Raw genomic sequence first — 24924 nt, 5'->3', positions numbered from 1 at the left:
CATATAAAAGCAGTTGGTCCTGATGATATACCTGTGGAGGTGTGGAAGTGTCTAGGAGAGGCAGCGGTAGATTTTCTGACTAGATTATTCAACAGGATCTTAGAGAGTGAGAAGATGCCTGAAGAATGGAGACAAAGTGTGATGGTGCCTATTTTTAAGAATAAAGGGGATGTGCAGAATTGTGGCAACGACAGAGGGATAAAGTTGATGAGCCATACAGTGAAGTTATGGGAAAGAGTAGTGGAAACTAGACTGAGAGCAGAAGTCAGCATTTGTGAACAGCAGTATGGCTTCATGCCTAGGAAGAGTACTACAGATGCAGTATTTGCGTTGAGAATGCTAATAGAAAAGTACAGAGAAGGCCAGAGGGAGTTACATTGCGTTTTTGTAGACCTAGAAAAAGCATATGACAGGGTGCCAAGAGAGGAGCTCTGGTATTGTATGAGGAAGTCTGGAGTGGCAGAGAAGTATGTTAGACTGGTGCAGGACATGTATGCTAGCTGTGAGACACTGGTACGGTGTGCTGTAGGGGTAACCGAGAAGTTCAAGGTGGAGGTGGGACTCCATCAGGGATCAGCTCTGAGCCCCTTCTTGTTCGCAATGGTGATGGATAGGCTGACAGATGAGGTTAGACAGGAATCCCCATGGACCATGATGTTTGCAGATGACATTGTGATCTGTAGTGAGAGCAGACAACAGGTAGAGGAAAATCTAGAGAGGTGGAGGTATGCTCTGGAAAGGAGAGGAATGAAAGTTAGTCGCAGCAAGACAGAATATATGTGTGTGAACGAGAGGAACTCGGGTGGAGCGGTGAGGCTACAGGGAGTGGAGATCAAGAAGCTGGAGGATTTCAGGTACTTAGGGTCAACAGTCCAGAGCAACGGAGAGTGCGGAAAAGAGGTGAAGAGACGGGTCCAAGCAGGTTGGAATGGGTGGAGAAAAGTGTCAGGGGTACTATGTGATAGAAGACTATCGGCCAGAATAAAAGGAAAGGTGTACAAGACAGTGGTGAGACCAGCGATGATGTTTGGACTAGAAACTGTTACAATGACCAAAAGACAGCAGACAGAACTAGAGGTTGCAGAGATGAAGATGTTGAGGTTCTCTTTGGGAGTGACCAGGATGGAGAGGATCAGGAATGAGTCTATCAGAGGGACGGCACATGTTCGATGTTTTGGAGAGAAGGTCAGAGAAGCCAGACTGAGATGGTTCGGTCATGTTCAGAGAAGGGATAGTGAATATATTGGTAGACGGATGCTGGAATTGGAGCTGCCAGGCAAGAGGTCTCGAGGAAGACCAAAGAGAAGATTTATGGATGTAGTGAGAGAGGATATGAAGGTAGTTGGTGTGAGAGAGGAAGATACAGAGAATAGGGTTAGATGGAGAAGGTTGACTCACTGTGGCGACCCCTGACGGGAAAAGCCGAAAGAAGAAGAAGAAGAAGAAGAAGATAGTAGATTAAGGGCCTTAAGTAAAGGAAAATGCACTATTAGTACAATGTATCCTTTACATAACCTTGCTGACACATTTGTTAACAGCTCATCCAAATTTACTATTACATACTATGGGCCTGCATCTGTGTATCTCATTGAAACGGTATGTATTTTTATCAAATGTAAAGGTATTGCTATTTTCAGTCACTATAAATGTCTATCATGATTATTGTTTTCTTATATGTCTGTGTGGTAAAAAATATAAACGATTTAAATATGGATGTCAGATAAATCTGTGTCATGGGCTCAAATGGTGACGTTATGAAATATTTAAGCAAGAATCCCTTTTTTTAACCATTGGCCATAAAATGATGAGACCAGGTAACAAGGGCTGAACTACAGTGAAGAAGAGGGATAAAGTGTTTGCTTTTTAAATAATACATGAAAGAGGGCACTGGGCTGCGGATTAGTAAGAAATGGGTTTCTGTACGTATATGTGGACATGAGTGCATGCGTACAATGGATTTAGAGCGTGTCCTTATGTGTTTGTTGCTGTATATATGTTCCCTGCTGAGACTCAGAGTCTTGCTGAATGAGAAGATTAAGATTTGTAAATTAAACGTTTTCATATAATACAAAGTTGTAACCCCCATTAGATTGTATAAAATCTGTATGGAATCTCTGATGACCAATTGCATTCACACAGACAAGGTTTAGGGCAATTACTGCAGTTACGGTACTAGAATCAGCTTGTCATCAAGAGCCAGGTGAGGCATGTTGATCCCTCCATGACCAGATGTTATCTTCTTTTCTCTCGATACTTCTGCTCTCCTCTAAGTGGCTTATGAAAATATCCAGGCACAAATTGACAAGATGGACATAGATGTATTCCATTAAGTAACTGACCTACTCAGGGAAAAGAGGGTGTCCTTTGTTGTTACAGTAGAAATTATGATTTGACATCTGCTTGCTTTATAAATGTACACCTCGTGTTATCTGTGTTGGTATGTTTTCAAGTTTTTTTTTTTTTTTTGGTAAACCTCCCCACCGGGTCAGTCAACACAAAAGACCAGTTCGCTGTTTGCATGTCTCTGAACTCAGTTCACCTATCGACAAATGGCATAAAGAACTAGCTGATAGTGCAGCGGTTTTATCTCTTTATGAGCTCCTATAGGGAAAGACTTTGGGGAAATTGGTTTTACCACTATCACACAAAATAGGGTGTTAAGGTAAGTGATAGAACTGCTGGGAAAATATATATATATTTTTACATTTCCTCTTTCTATATGCTCATATTCTTAGTTATATCCTGTCACTGATGTCTCTTTTTCTCTCTTTTTTTCCGTCATTTAGCGTTATTGAACTGTTAAACCCACATTTGTTTTCTGTATGGCTTGAAAATTAAGCTGTTTTTAAGTGGCTTGAATAAGTTTTTGTGTCAAAATGTGTAAAACTGTATACATACATATATGCACACACACACACACACACACACACACACACACACACACACACACACACACACACACACACACACACACACACACACACACACACACACACAGAGTATGTATTGTTCATGTCTCAAAAAACAAACAGCAAAACTTACCCTTCTGTCACACTGATTTAAGGTACAACTTGAAGGTTGATAGCATCCATCTACCATTTCATAGAAATATCACACAAATGAAATAAAGATCATTGTCTGCCTCTAGAAAGCTCATTGAGCACTTTGGTTGTTCTAGAACTCTCTTTGCGAGCCGACATGTCTAACTGCCCCTCCCCACTGGGCTGCCCGACCCACTTCTCAGGCTCCCCGGGGATGAAGATTTACATTGACCCATTTACCTATGAAGACCCCAATGAAGCAGTCCATGACTTTGCCAAAGAAATCGACATCTCTACTGTCAAGATTGAGGAGGTCATTGGTGCAGGTAAAGCAAACTAATGTTTTAAAACAGGATCTTTCGTTTTGCATGCGATTTACATGTTTGTTTGTCAGTTATTTTCCAAGCTTGATATTTATTCTGTATATGGCAGAGTTATATAGCAGGATAAGCTAGAGACCGTGAAGACAACATCTCAACAATCTGTGTTAGTCACATTCAATTGCCTCCTCTTGCTTAACTCTCATCTCCGTCTATTGTTGCCTATAATTGCAAAGACCCAAGATAATGACATAGAGATATAAATACACAAACATCCTGTTTCTGTGGTTTTACCAGAATCTGTATCAAAGTGACCCTATTTGAAAGCCCATTTTCTGACCAAATTATATGATTTACTGCCACAGTCACTGAACAGAGTTGAGCATGTGTGTTTATTTCATTTCAATTAATTTTTGTTGACATAAGGGCTGAATCTCAACAAAAGTTATCTCAGGCTGTGCTCTTTATAATATTATTCACAGAGACACAAGGGTCCATCCATGAGCAAGAACATGGTAACAGGGGAAAGGAAAAAGCCCCTTTCAATGGGTAGAAATCTAGAACCTGTGTCATTATGGGCAGCGGTCTGCCTAAGAGTGATCGGCGCCTTGACCGTTGAGAGAAAAAGAAAAAGGCAAAAAGAATGGCAGAGCATCATCTAGATGCATCATCTAAATGTTTGAGTATCACTGTTTGTTATCATGAACAAGACACAGCATTAACACTGCACGGTAAACGTATATTACAGCGCTAACTTCTTTAGAGCTGACAGTGCATGCTAATACCACATTTATTTTTTTGTAGAGAAGCAAACCACCACTGTTAGTGAGATTCTGACAAACAGACTGGTCTACTCAGCAAGCTAGCTGGGAGAAGGTACATACAGAGTGATAATGAGCCATGGAAAAACTAATTAAAGATTTCCAGCTTTGTTTACTTTTCTGCGTGGGGGGGATTTCTGCAGGATTCCATGGTGCTAATAATGAATTTACATTAGCTTTGGATTAAAAAAAAAATGTTTTTTTTTTTGCTTCGGTTTTTGCATTTGCTTTTGAATCAGTAATATCAAGCCATTCTTGGAGCTACTAACAATGATAAGAACAAAATTCATACGACTCACTTGGTCTTGACATGAAAATATTGGAGTTCGGAGTTCGGAGTACTCTTGATATTGAGTAAACGAAGCTTAAAGGTTCTCATACATCATAGATGACACTATCAAAATGATACACACCAACACCATAATATTTCATGCAGGAGCAACTCTGAAAGAAATGCTAATAGTTGTCGACCCATAAATCCCAAACCAGCAAACAGAAAGGAAAGAAAACAGTGTTCTCCTTCAATTGCAACAATAACCAATAAACCAGTTTTTTTGGGGGGGGCTGTCTGCTTCATGGCTAGCTTTACAGGCACCTGAAGCTCATGGGGGACACTAGTTTAAAACCTGCAAGTCTTTTGGAAACGACAAGGATTGAGGACCCGGCACCTTATTTAACTCTTCCAAGCAGTGTTACATCTGAGCCCCATTCGGTGTATTCCCAATCTTCCTGTTTGATATATCTGTGAAGTGCCAGATGAGCCGTCTCCCTGAAGAGTAGCTGAATAACATGGAGTTTTTTTTCCATTTCAGTTATTATTTATTTAGTTATTAACTTATTCATTTACTTGTGTCATTTCCAAACTCTGCAGTCATACACTTAATTGCAGGAGGAGATTGTGTCGTTTTTTTAATAGGCTTCCCACCTTACCTGGAAGTGGCAAGATTTGCCAATTTTCAGTCTTTCAGTAAAGACACAATACTCAAGAATTTCTTAATAAGTGTTAGATTATCTGCCAAAATATATCAAACCTTGAGTTGGTTTAGTAATCGAAAACTGACTTATATCACCAGGAATAATCCAGTAGACTTAAATGGAATTGTGTATTGATTTAAGGATTTTTTGGTTCCCCTCTGCCCATAATGTAGCCTCAGCATATAAAGCAAGCTTAGGAAGGCAGACTTTGATATAAAAAAAAAGCAGTGATTAAGGCTTGAATGTGTTGGTTGGAGTTTATCAACATTTATTCTATAAGCTTTAGAGGTCACCCTTCAATTTTAAGTGCTAGACCAAATACACAACTTGTGCACCAAAGATCAATGTTTTAACACAGAAACTAATTCTTACCCATGTGCTATGATAGACAGCACAGTATGACATTTTCATTGGGTAAAAGTAGGATTTGAAAAGGAAACCTTTAGTGCAAATAGAATTTAATTTTAAAATTGTACTCTCTTTTTCAAGTATTTAGAACTATCCCAATAATATTTTGATCTGGTAAGCAGATGGAAACCATTTCAAATATATGGAATTCATTAAACTCGCTCAACCTTTTCCTGTAAAACAAAAATGGGGTGTTGCAATGTCTCCCCACAAACACACATACACATATGCATATGTGTGTGTGTGTGTGTGTGTGTGTGTGTGTGTGTGTGTGTGTGTATGTGTGTATGTGTGTGCGTGTTTTCATTTATTTAACGCAATATTGTACTATCCTTTTTTCCCATTAGGTGAATTTGGGGAAGTATACAAAGGCCGTTTGAAGCTACCTGGTAAGAGGGAGATCTATATAGCCATCAAGACCCTGAAAGCGGGCTACGTAGAGAAGCAGAGGAGAGACTTCCTATCTGAGGCATCAATCATGGGCCAGTTTGACCATCCAAATATAATCCGCCTGGAGGGAGTTGTCACAAAGAGTCGTCCAGTAATGATAGTCACTGAGTTCATGGAGAATGGCGCCCTTGATTCATTCCTCAGGGTGAGTAAGCTGCAAATTGTTACCTTTTTAAAGTGCAATTGAGCAAATTGGAAAGGTATTTCTGAAAAAAAGCATAGTCCGAGAGACTTCTGACTCCAAAAAGGATTCAACCCTCAAATGCATTGCAGGCAACAAATATTTAACATAGCAATGACCACAATTTTAGTCACTCTTCATTTAAAGAAATATCCACCAAGCAATTTCTATCAACTTTTCTATTCTTTTAATGCCTGAACCAATTAATGGACTCTTTACTCTTTGTTTAAATGCAGGATTGAGTGAACATAAAGCTTAATCAATATTCAACACGTTTTTTTTTCCTCCTTCAATATCACGGACCGGTACTCTGTCCCACTTTGATCTAGGATGGGTTTAAAGGGTCTCTTTGAAGCTGGCTTTAACCACCACATCCGACTTGTGTTTCCATCGATTTCCCTTACCCTCTTATTTGTTACTGTGTTTCAGGGGTTCAAAGCTTGCTCTTCTGATTAGTCAGAGGGATAGGTGCACACTGCAAAGATGTTAAAGAAGGGAAATCCCTGCATTCTCAAATTTAAAAATGCTCAACTTTAACGCATAAAGCATATTGGATTTAAAAATCAGTTGCATTCATCTAACTCTAAGTGTGTAAAATTATCACAGTCATAAATAAACTTTAGAATAAAGGAATTTAAAGAACCCATCAAAATATGTCAATTAAACTCTTAATGCACAAATATAATAAGGGAAAATATAAATAAAGGGTCTGAAAGAGTTAAAAAAAATGCTTCCACAACAAGTTCCTGCAAATGCTTTTCTCTTTTTTAAAGATAGAGGTGCATTTCTAATTTGAAAAACAATGGGGTGGCGTTGTACAATATTAGGACACAATTACATCTTTCACCTAATAGTAAAATGGGACCGCTTTTCTCCATATGCTCCTTGGGTCAGTTGACAAAGAGGCAATCTCACAAATGCATATTTGTGGTACAGTTGACCTTTGAATGAAATTGATAAATCATTAGTGATTATTTTAAACAATTAAATTCAAAATGTAATTTCAGGGAAAAAGTTAATAACATCAGACACAGTCATTTAAAAAGATCCCCTGGTCTTCAGCAGAAAGACAGACTTCAGGTAAACTTCATAAAATAATCACTTGTGAGAGGCTTTTGGGTCGTGGTAGCGATGGCAGCTTGAGTCTTGTGCTCCCCGAGGGTTTCCAAATTAACCCTGATAACTACACAGATAATTTCCAAGAGGGTATATTTATTCAAGATGAAGAACAGGGTCAATACAAGGAGTAAAACAAGTATGGCTACCACAGAAAACAAATGGACACCGCAAAGTGATATTATCCGAAGTGGCTCTCCGACATGCGACATTAACGAGGATCGTGAAGACAAGGCTAGCCTATGTAGCATATTCAGCAAACTGCGAGGCCTCAGAAAAGACAGCAAACAGCAACTCGCTGAGATAAAGCGAGAGCTACACAGGAGGAATAACAGACTAGAGGAGGCTGAGACCTGAATAGATGAAACAGAAACGGTGATACAGGCAATAACTAGACTCATGAAACTGCTCTCGCAGCGCAAGGCTAGCATGGAGGCTAAACTGATAGATCAAGGACAGGCTCGCAGTGATGGTATCCAAATCTGCGGTATAGCCGAGAACTCAGAGGGTGGCAACATCCCCACCTTTCTGGATAAAAGAGTCACTGGATTTTCCACCAAAGTGGAAGCTTAAAATTGAAAGAGCATACAGGCCTATGGTGCCTAAACGTACGGACTCGCAGGCAAAGCCCCAGTCCATCATTGCCAGGTTTATGAGCTATAAAGAAAAGGAGGAGGTGATCCGTAAAGCCTAGCAGAAAAGAGTTTTCTACAACAATACCCGCTTCTACGTAGACCACAACCACTCATCTGAGGCCCTCAGAAGATGTATGGAATATGCCAAAGCAAAGAAAATACTGAAGGAAAGGAAAATCAAGTTCCAGCAAGAATAGGGGTCTTCGACAACAGTGCCCGCCTGTACTAGAGCCCGGCAGAGGCAACAGAGGACATGTCCTCCTGTGGGTTTCTTGTTACTGTCAAAAAAAACAGCCCGGATCAACAAGAGACGGAGCTCCCATCAACATGGTGAAATTGAATGGGCGCCGTCGGACCAGAATCCCGAACAGGGCTGATGGAGTATCGCAGGAGAAAAAAGCCTTCCAGATGCATTACAAAGAGAAGCTCCAGGAGTTCAAACGGAATCCCCAACTAGAATACGAGTGACCACCTCACTGAGTGAGATCCGAGCGGCTTCATATTTTGCTTTGTTACACTTACAATCTAGGATGCACAATGATAATTTTATTTGAGATTTAAAGACTCTTTTTTGTTAGGTTGATACTATTTTCCATTTTGTCTCCAGCCTAAAATGATTCACCCTGATTTAGCCTTAAGTTGAAAGACTCCTACATGGGACATAGTCGGGACACAGAAAAGCTCCAGCCACGACTGTGAGAACTAGGCAGCCATCTCCAAGGGCCCTGCTCTTTGCAAAGGGTTGGATATCCCATGGTGGGGCTTTCGACACGTTAAGCCCCTCAGAGTCTCATATACAACAAGACTCACATTGGAAGCAAGAGACTGTAAAGAAAATGGAAGACAATTGGTTCAAACGCTTACTATTGTTTGTTTGCAAGCTTTCATGGAATGTATGCTTCAAAAACTAGTCACTTTGTAGGGAGAACTCAGGCACACACAACACATATTAAAGCATATGGTCAACGATTACATTAAAATTGTGTCATACAGCAAAAATGGAGTCCTGAACCCAATGAAGAGAAAGAGGAGTTTGGGGCAAAATAAAAAAAGAGAATGCTCACATTATGTTTTTACAGGAAACACTCCTTAACCCCAAGGAACTTGAAAAACTGCAAATACTAGGTTCTTTAAAGTATATTGATTCTCTTTCAAACTGGTCCATAAAAGAGGTGTCGCCATTTTACTTTCTCATAGACTTCTACCCATCAAGACATGATACACACTATTTCAATCCACATACTATCTACTCCAGAATTGATTGTTTTTTTTTGTTTATTTTTTTTAAAAGAGATTGTCACTGAATACACTATTGTGAGATAGGTAATATCGAATTGTCTGACCTTGCACCACTTTCATTATCTCTCCAAATAAAAAATTACCCTGAAAGTACACTATGGAGGTTATACTCAGGTGTTCTTAACAACAAACAATTCAAAACTAAAATCGAAAACGAAATTAAACATTTTATGGAAATATATAATAATGGGGAGGTTGGTAGAGAAATGGTTTGGGATGTAATGAAAGCTCTTGTCAAGGGCAAAGTCATATCTTTTGGTGCTTATCAAAAGAAACAGAGACAATTAAAACTATTAGAATTGAACAAAGAACTGAAGGTGCTTGAGACAAAAGACAAAAAGGGACAAAATCCAAACCATGCCACAAAATTAAAAGAAATAAGATATAAGATTAGTGCTCTGTACTCACTTGATATACAAAAAAAACAAAAAAAAAATCTGTACAGAGCAAAAGTATTATAAATCTGGCTTAAGATTTTCATAGCTTCATGCAAGGAAACAGCAAAATAATGAACAATTTTGTGCAATTTAGTACAATTTAGTACAATTTAGTACAATTTAGTACAATTTACAAAATTTAGGGACCCATGCTCAAAAACCATCTTATACTGTAGAAGCAACAGGAAATACAATTACTTTTTCAGAATTACTATTTTAATTATATGCTCAGCCACTATTAGAAGATGACCAAGAGATCAAACAGTCCCTAACACCCCTTAATCTACCCACTTTATCAGAAGATCAAAACACAAAATTAATAGCCGAAATAACAAACGAAGAGCTGAACAGCCCAATCTCAAGGTTAAAAACAAATAAATCACAAAGGCCAGATGGGTTTTCTTCTGAATGGTACAAGACCTTCAGATCTTAGTTAGCACTAAGTATTCCAAATATATTTAACTTAGCCTTAAAAGAAAGGGAAACCCCAGCAACCTGGAGCAAGGCTACAATCTCGGTTATTCCGAAGCAGGGGAAAGACAGAATGGACTGTGGATCTTTCAGACAAATTTCAGTCCTGAATACTGATTACAAACTGTATAAATCGATACTTTCCAGAAGAGTTGAAGAAGTCCTTCCTCACCTTATCCATACAGACCAGACAGGTTTCATCTCACAAAGACAAACCCATGACAACATCACACGTTCATTACCTATCTTGAGTCACATACAAAAACATAAACTGCAAGCTTTATCGATTAGCCTTGATGCAGAGAAGGCATTCGACTCTGTGAGATGGAGGTTCTTGAAAATGACTCTTTGAGAGATTCATTTCGTAAAAAAATGTTCAGAAAACCCAAATTCTAACACAAAATTACAGTCCTTCAAAACAACTCCAGGATAAACTCCATCTCAAATGGGACCAGACCAACTTAAAATAAATAAGGGTAATGATACCTAAAGATACTTGTACATTGGCAAAGACAAAGCATGGTCCCCTCTTTACCAAGATAAAATTAGATATACAGAGATGGAACTTCAATCCCTTTATGAGGTTTACCCAAAGCATGAAGGCCATAAAATTCTCTCTGTCCACTTACCTGGTATTTCCATCTCTCTCCTGACTTGGACTCTGAGCCAAGATTGCTTAAAACTTGGATAGAGTATATTAGGATCTTCCCATGGATGGTTTATGCGTCTTTACTAGCTTACGCCCCCCCTTTCCTTTTTTTTTTTATTTTTCTGTTTTCCTAAATGATTGTTATTCCTGTTATCATTATCTCTTTTTTTACAAGTACTAAAACAAAAATACTTCATGTATACTCCTGTATACTTTATACTACTGCCAATTCACAGCGATTGAAACTATGTAATGCAGTGTCATGTCCTAGTTCACCCATCTGCTGTGCAATGTAATCCACACTGATGATAATTAAGAAAAAAAGAATAAAAAAAAAAAACTTGTATACCGATAAGGTGGTTTCAGACATACCAAGCCATGTATATATATCGTGTATATAAGATATGTCTCACTGGAAATACACAAACTGGAAAGAAACAAAAAAAAGCAGCTGAATAAGTTCCTCATGTGTGAGATGATGTTTTCCTCTTTTTGCCCTCTTGTAGCAAAATGACGGTCAATTCACTGTGATTCAGTTGGTGGGAATGATGCGAGGGATCTCAGCTGGGATGAAATATCTATCAGACATGAACTATGTGCATCGGGACTTGGCTGCACGCAACATTTTGGTCAATAGCAACTTGGTGTGTAAAGTGTCCGACTTTGGATTGTCACGTTACCTACAGGATGACACCTCTGATCCCAGCTACACCAGCTCTTTGGTGAGTACTTCATAGCTTCCGAAATAGTTATTTTGTTTATTCATCTCATACTTATCTGCACGTTACAGGTCACAAATCAGTGTATTCAGTTTTGCTCATATCTCACATCCTCATTCTTCTTGAAGCCACAAGACCTATCACCTTTTCAATGATTTTCTCCCTTCTCCCTCGTTCCATCCTCTTCTTTTTCCAATACTGTGCAAGTCACAGACCAGAGGTCTGTCACATCTTCATTAGTACAGAGACAAGCCTCCTTTGGGAAGCCTCCTCTTTCGTTGACATGCCCAGAGTGCAGAGAAACCAAGGGGCATTGTGGCTTCTTAAACTGACAGCTCCCATCCCCTACTTCAACCTCCCGTCCCTGTTTTCACTCATCATTCATTATTACAGGGACATCATGGGAGGTTTTGGCTCCTCATTAACTCGTCCACACCGCAGATCTGTAATTATTAGCAACCATCGTTGGTTCATCTGCCTCTCCTCTTAATAATTCAAAACACACTCTTACATGCTCACAAACATGCAGCAAAGCTTATTAGATCCCCAGCATGCCTGAGTTTATGGGTGTGTTTTAATTTGGGTGTCTGATGAATAGTTGAATGTTTTATGACTAATGTACTAAGCATTGCCTGATCTTTACTGGGGGGGAAATAGTGTTAAATCATCCAACCTTAACATTACAGTTTTTAACCCTTCAGTCCTTATTAATTTGGTATCATCTTGCTGGTTAAAATGTAGTTAAGCTCGACAAGACTTACAATTTAACCTATCATTTGGCAATAATTGTTCAATTGTCCTCTCTTCTATTCTGTGAGCTGCACACGGTGTGTATCAGAAAAACATGTCCTAGGTGAAAAAGTTCATTTATTTATGTGTTTTATTTATGCTTTTTTCAAAATTGAATTAACTAAGACAGAATTCTGCTAAGTGTATATAAATTGAGCTTGTGCCAAGTATTCTAATAGCCTTGACCTTTGTGTTCCTGTAAGGTGGCGCATTTTTCTAAACAAACATTATTCAAAGAAATATAGTATATTTCACTGTGAGCAAAGATGCTGTGCTTAATTAAGTGTTTAATATGTTTTGTATATTTTGATATGCGCACAAAATGATAATTTTAGCAAAGGACTGAATTGAAATTATATTTTTTGATATCCCAAGGGTTAAAAATTGTAGGTCACTCAGCCCAAAGGGTAGTTCAGCTTTATTGTGTTTTCACACCTTAAAATCAGGCCTAAAGACCTATCTAATTTATTTGTTTGTTTATTAGATAAAGTGATACAATAGTTCTCCCTTTTTCACAAGTATACCAAAGTATGCCATGCTACAAGTATACCAAATGTGTTGATAACATATTTAAATCTTGTCTTTGCAACTCATGTGGGCTGATTCTCCCTTGACTTGACATTAATTGGTCCGATTGCTAAGTTACAGGGGAGAGAAACTGGTGTAAGACAGTTTGGTCGTATCCCTTCCTTTTAAATTGTATCAATAATTCAATCTGTTTTCACAGTGGCACAATTGCTATTTCTATTGTTATTATTATTATTATTGTGATGCTCATAACTCATTAGCCACCATAAGGAGCACATACAGCATTACCTGTGAGCATTTCACTAATCTATCCCCCCACACTCCAAGCTCATTACTTGTACAATGTACTTCAAATACAAGAACTTTCATCTCAGGGCTGGTAGCCTCAATCCCAGTTGTATTTGCACATTCAGTAAAACAGAGTGACACAAAAAAGGTGTTTTAAAACCCATCTCAGTATTACTTCAAGTGCGATAATGTCATGACTTCAGTAGTACTTACTGACACTTTACAAAGGTCACTTGCCTCCTCAGGTTTTACACAGGTAAAGAGATATTTTCTCCAGATAAAAGCTGTTTTAGCTTTATATTACATATGAGAAATGATGAGAAAAAAAATGTTGTAAGGAGTAAATACATGCTGAGTATATACGGTAAGTGCTCTGTGTTGGTCCGCCCCAGCTGGACTAAAAAAACTTTGCTGCATTTGCATGCTCTTGAAAACAACTGTAGACCTTCTGATCTGCTTTAAGTTGTAAACAGAAAGTGATAAGGACTTTCCAATGAAGAAACTGACTATTTGACAACTAAGATCAGATATTTCCCTTGGGAGTCAATACAAATATAACATTCGATCCTTAATTTTTGACAGTCACACAGCGTGACTGTTAAAACATTGTGAGAGGCAAACATTCCAAGGCCACCAACACACATTTTAGATGATTCATGGAAGGAAATGAATTGAATCATCATAAATCAATATACTTTATTTAGGCATCATTTAAAGATTTAAAGAAACTGTCCTCTCTTGAAAGAGCATGAATAGCTCTATGATTTACAGAAGCGTTATCTTTGAGCATTAGCATACATAGACATAGTGAGGAAGTATGACTATAAAGTTCAATAAAAAATAATTGTCAGTGAGATGAGATGTCTTATTGTGTAATATATCAGGGAATGCATCAAGGCTTACTTAGGATCCAGATGAAATGTTGAATTATAGTTCTTGAATCACTTGAAAGAAGTAAATGTTATTAGCTACTGAATAAATACATGGTGAGGATATTGTATGGAGACTCATAGCACATGCTAACAAATTGCTGGGAAGTTGCATATGGCACATATTGTATACGATCTGGTACAATTAAGTAGATTGGGTGCTCATCATCATGACCTCTGCAATTATGACCCTGACACAGACCAATCAGAAAGCCAATCTTGTACACCTGGCAAGACCTATGAAATCAGGCAAATTGAATTGCACTAACATGCAGGGATTTACCTTCACCCCCAATGCCCCTGTAATCTAGCAAATTAATCACCTCCTTCCCCCTTCTTTTCAAAATTTTCCATGCAATTTGGGTAACACCATTTAGAGTGCATGCAGTGTGATACTGGATGTATGTTTTGTAGCACTAGCTTGCAACTGCGTTAAACCTGGATTCGTGATCAGAAAAGAGCTCACCCTGCGTCACTGCTGGGTTCTCGCTGCAGTCACAGGTAATTTAGTTCTTACCAAGCCACTCATGCACAGCATGAGTTAACATGATGTTTGCTAATTAATTTAAATTTCTTTAAAGGGTGTGTTTCATTGCAGCGCTAATGTTGCTGTATTTGCATTGTAATGGCTCTTTGATTTGTTTCAGGCCTTTATTAAATGGATAGATTGCACCAGATGCACAATGATGACCTGATACATAGGACTGATGTTTTTGGAAAACATAGAATTCAGTTATCTAGCATTTTTTATCTTTGCCTTTCCTTTTTATAATTTTAATCTTCATAATAGAACTGGGCACAAGGGCACCACACATTTGCCTTATTCGAGCATATGTATAAGCATCTTCTTCTTCTTCTCCTTTCAGCTTTTCCCTTCAGGGGTCCCCGCAACCCTCTCCATCTAACCCTGTTCTCTGTATCCTCCCCTCTCACACCAAGTACCTTCATATCCTCTCTCACTACATCCATAAATCTTCTCTTTGGTCTTCCTCTAGAGCTCCTGCCTGGCAGCTCCAATTCTAGCGTCCATCTAACAATATATTCGCCATCACTCCTCTGTACCATCTCAGTTTGGCTTCTCTGACCTCTTCAAAATATCTCACATGTGCTGTTCCTCAAATAGACTCATCCCTGATCCTATCCATCCTAATTGCTCCTAAGAGAACCTTAGCATCTTCATCTCTGCAACCTCTAGTTCTGCCTCCTGTCTCTCCATCATTGCTACTGTTTCTAGGCCATACAGCATTGCTGGTCTCACCACTGTCTCGTACACCTTTCTTTTCATTCTAGCTCATGGTCTTCTATCGCATACCGCTGACAATTTTCTCCACCCATTCCAACTTGCTTGAACCAGTCTCTTCACCTCTTTTCCACACTGTTCGCTGCTCTGGACTGTTGATCCCAAGTATCCGAAACTTCTTGATCACCACTCCCTATTCCCTCACCATTCCATCTGGGCTCCTCTCATTCACATACAGTACATATTCTCTGTCTTACCGCGTCTAACCTTCAGTCCTCTCCTTTCCCGAGCATACCTCGACCTCTCTCGATTTCCTCAACTTTTCTCTGCTCTCACTACAGATCACAATGTCATCTGTAAATGGTATGGTCCAATGAGATTCCTGTCTAACCTCATCTGTCAGCCTGTCCATCACCATTGTGAACAAGAAGGGGCTAAGAGCTGATCTCTGATGGAGTCCTCATACAATACCAGAGTTCCTCACTTGGCACTCTGTCATATGCATTTTCTAGGTCTACAAAAAACGCAATGCAGCTCCCTCTGGCCTTCTGTACTTCTCTATTAGGATTTGCAAAGCAAATATTGAATCTGTAGTACTCTTGCTAGGCATGAAGCCATACTGCAGTTCACAAATGCTTATTTCTGCTCCCAGTCTAGTTTCCCCTACTCTTTCCCATAACTTCATTGTATGGCTCATCAACTTTATCCCTCTAAAGTTGCCACAATTCTGTGCATCCCCCTTATTCTTAAAAATGGGCACCATCACACTTTGTCTCCATTCCTCAGGCATCTTCTCAATCTCTAACATCCAGTTGATTAAGTACGGTACCTCCGTACTTCCAGAAGTACATCATTGCGACCAACTTCCTTTCCACTCTTCATCCTCTTCAATGCCTTCCTCCCTTCACTTTTACTAATCTCTGCTTCTTTGTGGTCTACAACAGTCACCTCTTCTACCCTTGCCTCCCTCTCATTTCCTCATTCATCAGCTCTTCAAAGTACAAAGCACTCTTATAGCATCTGTCAATACATTCCTCTCTATCCTTAATCACCCAGACTTGCTGCAGATCCTTTCCATCTCTATTTCTGTTTTGCCAACCTGTATGGATCATTCTCTCCCTCCTTTCTGTCCAACCGAGCATACAAGTCATCGTACTTTTGTGCCTTCGTTTTGGCTTTGCTACCTCTATCTTTACCTTACGCTGTATCTCCCCATACTCCTGTCTGTTCTCTTCAGTACCCACAGTGTCTCACTTCTTCTTTGCTAGCTGCTTTCTTTGTATATACTCCTGGACTCCCTTATTCCACCAAGTTTCCTTATCTACTTTCCCTCCCAATGATACCCCAAGTACTCACCTACCTGTCTCTCTGGTAACATAAGCTGTAGTTGTCTAGTCATCTGGAAGTTCTCCCTGACCATCAAGAGCCTTCTCAACTCCACCCTGAAAACCATACAACACTCCTCGCTTTTCAGCTTCCACCACTTTGTCCTCTGTGCAGCCTTTATCCTCTTGATCTTCCTTGTTATCACAGTCATCCTACAAACCACTATCCTATGCTGTCTGCAAAATAGTTGTTGGTGAAAGTGTCGCCAGTCACTGATTTCTTTCAGTTTACCTCAATATGTAGTCTACCTGTGTTACCCTATGTTTCTGACTTTTCTGGAAAAAAAAATGTTCACTACAGCCATTTCCATCCTTTTTGCAAAATCTACCACCATCTATCCCTCCGCGTTCCTATCTTGTATACCACATCTGCCCATCACTCCTTCATCCCCTCTATTACCTGCACCAGAATGCCCATTGAAGTCTGCACCAATTACCACTCTCTCATCTCTGGGGATATTCTGCATCACTTCATTTAACTCTTTCCAGAATTTCTCCTTCTACCTCTTATTCCTGTGGGGTATAGCCACTAACAACATTGAGTACTACACCTTCAGTTTCCAAGTTCAGACTCATAAGTTTACCTGACATTCTTTTCACCTCTGGAACATTTCTAACAAACTCCTCCTTTAAGATAACAACTCCTACTCCATTTCTCTTCCTGTCAGTACCATGATAGTACAACATAAAAGCCTGCTCTTAAGCTTCTAGCCTTGCTACCTTTCCACCTGGGCTCCTGGACACAAAGTCTATCCACCTTCCTTCTTTGCATCATGTTGATCAACTCTCTACCTTTTCCTGTCGTAGTCCCGATATGCCGATATTCAAAGTCCCTACTCTCAGTTCCAGACTTGTTCCTCCTCTCTCTGTGCTTCCAAACATGACTTCCTCCTCTCCTTCTTCGACCCACAGTAGTCCAATTTCTGCTGGTACCCTGTAGGTCATCAGTGCCAATGGTGGTCATTTTTAGACAGGACCTCGACCAATTCGGTATGAGATGATTAGGTTTGATTCGCATATTTGGTTTCTGAAGTTTTTCGACGGATGCCCTTACTGACGCAACCCTTTGCATTTATCATGACTTGGGACCAGCTCAGTGAGTCACTTGCCCGTGCTCCCCTGAGGCTGCATTGAACATATGTATAAAAATATATGTATAAATATGTAAATGTGTTTATAAATGTATATAGTTACAATTATATGGCCAACAGTAGCTCACCCATCCAAATAATGTTTTCACAAACATTTGGGAATGGTTCGCTCTCAGGAGCTCAGTGAATCCCATTGGGGAATGAATCAGAACCTTTTGCGTGTCAGAATTTGTGTTTGAATTTTACTGCTCATTTTCCATTTGATGTGAATTCTGGAAAACAAAAAATTTTGACATGGGGAGTAAGGAAATATATTGGTCTGTGTGTGAAATATTTGATATTAGTTGAAACATTCAGTAAATTAATATTTAAACCCATATGAGCCCTATTGGGGGGAAAAAAAGCAAAAAAAAAAAAAAAAGGCTAGAAAATTGGTCTTTTCCCCTCCACCAAATTTCATAGTTGACTTTACTGTCTTTTCTGCATTGGTAGATTATCAAATAAACCTCATTTGATAAGTAATGATTTTGCTGATGTAGAGCTGGATGGAGCAAAACACATAGAAAGACCCACACTCTGCTAGACTCTAAGAGTAAGCTACATCGTCATGTTATTTCTGACTTACTTGCACAACCACTTAGCTGCTTTTGGGATCTGAATCCAAGATCATCAACATAGTGAAATTAAAATTCCCAATCTCTTAGTGTACTATCAAAAGAGGTTATAAAGTTTCAAATTACAGTCTATTTAGAGGGTTGGGTTTAATTTGTCCAGGCTTGAAAACATAAAAGTCACATAAAACATGGATGAATAGAATCACACAGGTATGACACTTTTAAACAAAGCTCACTACCTTGATTGATACACTCTTTTTACACTTGACAGAGTCAGAATAAAAATGCCATTGATTTACCATCTGTACTTGTTTAAATAAATTTACATTTGACCTGGGTTTAGAATTGCTCAAAAGGTAATTCTAAATCAGTGAAAGAGATAGACAGCAAACTCTACTGCAAACTCACAAATATGGAGATTTTAAATTCCTGTGTTTAAACTGTTGAGGTATCTCTTTGAATAAGTACTTTTGTTGGAGAACTCAGCCTCCTTATGAATTGAAAAAATCAAAACCATTAGTCTCGTTGTTTTAGAAAGGATTAAGTCCATTTAGGTTCTGCTCCAAAGTGATGAGAGGTGATTGGCTATTTTCCACATCCTGCGAAGGTATTATGGAGCCAAGGTCACTTTCCAATATTAGCATTAAATAATGCCAATAAGACTGGATAGTTGCAATGTTTAATTCAGTGAGTGGTACCAGGTGCCTGATAGACATGCTAAAGACTCTCTGTGAGGTTTTCCTTAGGTATTTATTTATTCCATTTGTGCACTCATGAAAATAATGTACGGGATGAAAGGAAATTTCATAATTATTCCTTAATGTAGAAATACATTTAATTAAGATAATCTGAATATAGCACACATGTAACTAATTATCAGACTTTTAGATGAATATGTACATTTGATCGATGCATTAATATCAGGGCCAAATGTTGGTTCCACCAGAGTTTATATGTGTAAGGGAAAAAATTCATTTCAATGATAACCAGCAAATGTATACCAGCAAATCCATCTCATATTATTTCTTTTGTAACGATACTTCAAAATCAGTACATGATAATGATTTTCCAGCACTTGAAAATATTTTTCTTAATTTCATGTTGTTTTATTATCTGTGCATTTATTTATTTATCAATCGATAGAGTCACAATTTAATTGTATATAGTTTACTATTAAAAGGTGTGTTTTCATTCCCTTGAATCAGTAGGCATTATTTCTGAATACCAGCAGAGTGTTGAACTCCAATGCTTGCAATACATACAGCATCTGATCAAGTCAGTGACCTTGCAGCATGGTGTTCCTTTTTTTCTACTTTCATAATGGTCAAAATCATTGAAATAATTTTTTATATAATTATTTATAACATTTGCTCAATGCATCAGGCAAAAAAAAACCTTAGTTTGTCAAGTAACTATGACAAGATTTCAGTTTTTGTTTTTGTTTTTTTAATCAATATAGAGATGCAAATTGTTCTGTTTTGCTTCACCCTCTCATACAGACAGTTTCTTTTTATGATGTATTAATGATTATGTATTTTTGGTACTAAAAAAAGTGCAATTGTATGTTGTTTTTTTTTTGTTCTTTTTTTTTCTCTTTTTCCAGCATGTCTACAATTCTTGGCAGAGCCTGCCATGTGAACCACCCAATAACGAACACATTTACATTGATTCATAAATTAATGACAGGTATAAGGAGCTGTTGGAGTCAGTGTTTTATGTAAGTACTCTGACATGGCCTCTGGGGCAGTTAGGAATCAAAATAGGATCTCTCCGACAAATGGATGAAATGTTTCAGCACTTCCCTGCTTAAATATTTGCGGTTTCAAAACAGGAATTCACAAACCAAGCGAGTGACATCCAACTGATTTAGAGTTAGTTTTATCATACTTTGTAGGGATCGCTGAGGTAGAGTGTAGTCTCTCAGGCTTAATCTCTCATGAAATTGTTTTGCAGAATTATTTATGGGAAACTATGTAGATTATGTTATATTTTACTACTATTAGCTACCCAGGCATGAGAGACATTTTAAGAATAAACCTCTAAAACAATTTTGACTATAAAAAGCCTCAATCCATTCCCCAGCTCACCAGATGCAATTATATTTAGCTTTTGAGCAATATAAACTTTTCACATCGGTCAACACTTATTCAGTATGACTTAACTATATCTATGATGAATCCACTGCCTCTGGTATCTGAGAGATCAACATCAGTGTCCCCGATCTTCTTGTCTTTTTTCCCTCATCTCTCAATGTCTTGCTTCGATTTCCTCAATTTTATTCACTTTCATTCTCATTCTGGTTGGGCAGAAATCCAAGACAGATTGTTGCTCTCAGGATATCATTAAAAGAATGTTGATGGAGGACTCTCCTGTTCTAAGTAAATGTGTTCAGTTTCATTTGAGTGTGCATTGTTTATAAATGGATTACTTAAGTTTGAAGAGTTAAGGAAAATCGAGAATGTAATTAAAAGAAAAAGGAGTGAGCCAGAATGGGAGAGGGATATATATACTGTGTATATATATATATATATATATATATATATATATATATATATATATATATATATATATATATATATATATGTTTAGACATATATGTTTAGACATATGCTCAATGCAGCTTCAAGGGGGGAATATACCGTGTGCCCAGAAGACCAGGTGGAAAGGTTGTGAGGATGGACCCTTAGGAGCAAGTTTTAGTTTGTACTATCATGGTACTGACAGGAGGAGAAATAGAGTAGGAATTATCTTGAATGAGGAGTTTGTTAGGAATATTCTGGAGGTGAAAAGTCAGTCATGTCAGGTAGACTTATGAGTCTGAAACTGGAACTTGAAGGTGTGATGCTAGACTACGTCTTGTACAGATGTGGTAACCTGAAAGACATCAAAGTAGACTGCAAAGTAGTTATAGGTGAGGTTGAAGCCAGACTGCATTGGATGGTGGTTTATACAATGACTCCGGTGACAAGGAAGATCAAGAGGATAAAGGCAGCATAGAGGTAAAAATGGTGGAAGCTAAAAAGGGAGGAGTGTAGAATGGTTTTGGGGGGGAGTTGAGAAAGGCTCTGGGTGGTCAGTGAGAGCTTTCAGATGAGTGGACAACTACAGCTTATATTTTCAGGGAGACAGGAAGGAGAGTACTTGGTGTATCATCGGGAGGGAAAGCAGATAACAAGACTTGGTGGTGGAATGAGGAAATGCAGGAGTATATACAGAGAAAGTGGTTAGCAAAGAAGAATTGGCACACTGAGGTTACTGAAGAGAACAGACATGAATACAGGGAAATACAGCGTAATGTAAAGATAGAGGTAGCAAAGGCAAAACAAAGGGCGTATGATGACTTGTGTTCTCGGTTGTACAGTAAGGAGGGAGAGAATGATCTATACAGGTTGGCAAAACCGAGAGATAGAGATGGAAAGGATCTACAGCAAGTCTGGGTGATTAAGGACAGAGAGGGGAATGTATTGACAGATGCCAGAAGAGTGCTTTGTACTTAGAGGAGCTGATGAATGAGGAAAATTAAAGAGAGGCAAGGGTAGAAGAGGTGACTATTGTAGATCACAAAGTAGTAGAGATTAGTAGAAGTGAAGTGAGGAAGGAATTGAAGAGAATGAAGAGTGGAAAGGTAGTTGGTCCTGATGAAATACCTGTGGAGGTATGGAAGTGTCTAGGAGAGGCAGTGGTAGAGTGATGGTGCCCATTTTTAAGAATAAGCGGGGTGCACAGAATTGCGGCAACTATAGAGGGATAAAGTTGATGAGCCATGCAATGAAGTTGTGGGAAAGAGTAGTGTAAACTAGACTCAGAGTTAAAATCAGCATTTGTGAACAGGAGTATGGCTTCATGCCTAGAAAGTGTATTACAGATGCAGTATTTGATTTGAGAATGCTAATAGAGAAGTACAGAAGGCCAGAGGGAGCTGCATTGCGTTTTTGTAGACCTAGAAAAATGATATGACAGGGTGCCATAAGAGGAACTCTGGTATTGGATGAGGAAGTCTGGTGTAGCAGAGAAGTGTTTTAGACTGGTAGAGGACATGTATGCTCACTGAGACAGTGGCGAGGTGTGCTGTAGGGGTAACAGAGAAGTTCAAGGTGGAGGTGGTACTCCATTGGGGATCAGCTCTGAGGCCCCTCTTGTTTGTAGTGGTGACGGACAGGCTGACAGATGAGATTAGACAGGAATCTCAATGGACCATGATGGACCATGATGTTTGTAGATGACATTGATCTGTAGTGAGAGCAGAGAACAGGTTGAGGAAAAGCTAGAAAGGTGGACGTATGCTCTGGAAAGGAGAGGAATGAAAGTTAGTCACATCAAGACAGAGTATATGTTTGTGAATGAGAGGAACCCGGGTGGAACAGTGAAGCTACAGGGAGTGGAGATCGAAAAGTTGGAGGATTTCAGGTACTTTGAATCAACAGTCCAGAGTATCAGAGAGTGTGGAAAAAGTGTGGTGAAGAGACGGGTTCAATCAGGTGGGAATGGGTGGAAAAAAGTGTCTGGGGTACTATGTGATAGAAGACTATCAGCCAGATGAAGATGTTGAGGTTCTCTTTGGGAGTGACGAGGATGGATAGGATTAGGAATGAGTCTATCTGTGGGACAGCACATGTTAGACGTTTTCGAGAGGTCAGAGAAGCCAGACTGAGACGGTTCGGTCATGTACAGAGGCGGGATACAGATGCTAGAATTGGGGCTTCCAGGCAGGATGTTTAGAGGAAGACCAAAGAGAAGATTTATGCACGTAGTTAGAGAGGATATGAAGGTAGTTGGTGTGAGAGAGGAGGATACAAAGAACAGGGTTAGTTGGAGAAGGTTGAATCACTGTGGTGAAGGGAAAAGCTGAAAGAAGATATTTACCTATGTGTGTATATATATATATATATATATATATATATATATAGATAGATAGATAGATAGATAGATAGATAGATAGATAGATAGATAGATAGATAGATAGATAGATAGATAGATAGATAGATAGATAAGAGAGAGAGAGAGAGAGAGAGAGAGAGAGAGAGAGAGAGAGAGAGAGAGAGAGAGATCTATATATATATAGATATATATATAGAGAGAGAGATCTATATTCGTCTCCCTAATGGGATCTAAATAGATTTTGTGAATTGAAAATGCAGAATAAGTGTAGATCCATCTTTTTCCAATGACAGTTTTCTACTTGTAAGTTATTTTCTTTTGCTGTGTTTTGACATGTGTATTGGATTAAAATTTTACCTCCACAGTGTTATGTTATTGACACACCAAAACAGAATATGCCCCTGTTTAGAATGCATGCCTGAAGTCAATACAAATACATTGTATGTTACAGGTATGTTATGTCCTTTGTTTGTCAATTATTTTGTCTTTATCATATTTCTGGGCAAAGAATCATAAGTGACAACGGTGCTCACATAGTCCACCACATATTTATTCTTCTTTCTTCAAATATGGCTGTCATTGGATCACATCTGTTCTTCCTCTTCACCTGACAGTCACCACACATATCACTCAAGACATACTACTAACTGTCCAAGTAGTCACACCTGTCACAGTTGGCTGTATCCTACTGACACCAGTCAAGTAGTATAATATCACTGAGGTAAAATGATAGGGTGCTCTTGCATAAAAAAGTATGAATTACACAATTTTGCGCCACTTGGAACTCCCTCAGAAATACATTTTATGAGCTGTTATGACCTACATGGGATAAATGTTGCTGAGGATCTGTCATCTACTCGGAAATTTTGAAATCAAAGAATAGTGAGCCTACAAAGCATTACTCCAAATATTTGAACTTATGCCTCCTTATGCAGAGCAAACTAAGGCCATTTTTTTTTTCATCTGTTCTGATTATTTATACAGGGGATAATTGTCAAAAGACCAACGTTGTTTTATTTACTATTCTATGCATAGTATCGGAAGCCAACACAGTGCTATTTTTGGTAGGATTGTTCACATACAGTCAAAGCAAAATGAGTTATCTTCAGTTTTCTTGTCTTTCCCCTTTCACTTTGTCCATAAATTTTATCTACCGTTTTTCTCTAGACCTCTGGCCTGTCAGCTCCAACTCCAGCATCCTTCTACCAATATATTCACTATCTCCCTCTGTACAGGACCAAACCATCTAAGTCTCGTTTCTCTAACCTTCTCTCTAAACCATCAAACATGTTCTGTTCCTCTGATAAACTAATTCCTGATCCTATCCATCCTCGTCACTCCTAAAGAGAACCTCAACATCTTCATCTCTGTTACCTCCAGCTTTGCTTCCTCAATGCCATTGTCTCCAACCCATGTTGTGTTGCTGGTCTCACAACTGTCTTGTATGCCATTCTTTCGTTCTGGCTGATATTCTTCTATTGCATAGTACCACTAACACTTTTCTCCATCACTTCCAACCTGCCTTACCTGCTTAACCTTCTCTCTCGCACCTGCAGCACACCTGACCGCTCTTCCCTATTCATCATTACTTGTAGTTGTACAGTCATCTGGAAGCTCTCCGTGGTTGAAATTCTCTGTTGTGCCTTTGTCCTCTTTATCT

The 24924-nt window shown here is 38.8% G+C and overlaps 1 protein-coding gene across 2 annotated transcripts in view; it reads left to right on the top strand.

The window, feature by feature from the left end:
- The window catches only part of ephb1 (EPH receptor B1), a 175583-nt gene that overhangs the window by 135410 nt on the left and 15249 nt on the right, over window positions 1–24924 (top strand). The window contains exons 10-12 of one of the 2 annotated variants that reach the window (XM_086172083.1): window positions 3245–3367; window positions 5913–6160; window positions 11310–11525. In XM_086172083.1, coding sequence (XP_086028209.1) covers window positions 3245–3367; window positions 5913–6160; window positions 11310–11525 — 587 coding nt within the window. Of the gene's footprint in view, window positions 1–3178; window positions 3368–5912; window positions 6161–11309; window positions 11526–24924 lie in introns of both variants that reach the window. The other variant, XM_086172082.1, reaches the window with a different exon arrangement.

Source organism: Fistularia commersonii, chromosome 25 (genome assembly GCF_037954325.1).
Source record: "Fistularia commersonii isolate RoL2024-O1a breed Wild chromosome 25, RoL_Fcom_v1.0, whole genome shotgun sequence".
Taxonomy (NCBI): Eukaryota; Metazoa; Chordata; class Actinopteri; order Syngnathiformes; family Fistulariidae; genus Fistularia; species Fistularia commersonii.
The sequence above is the reverse complement of the archived record's forward strand: the minus strand, read 5'-3'. Positions and strand labels throughout refer to the sequence as shown.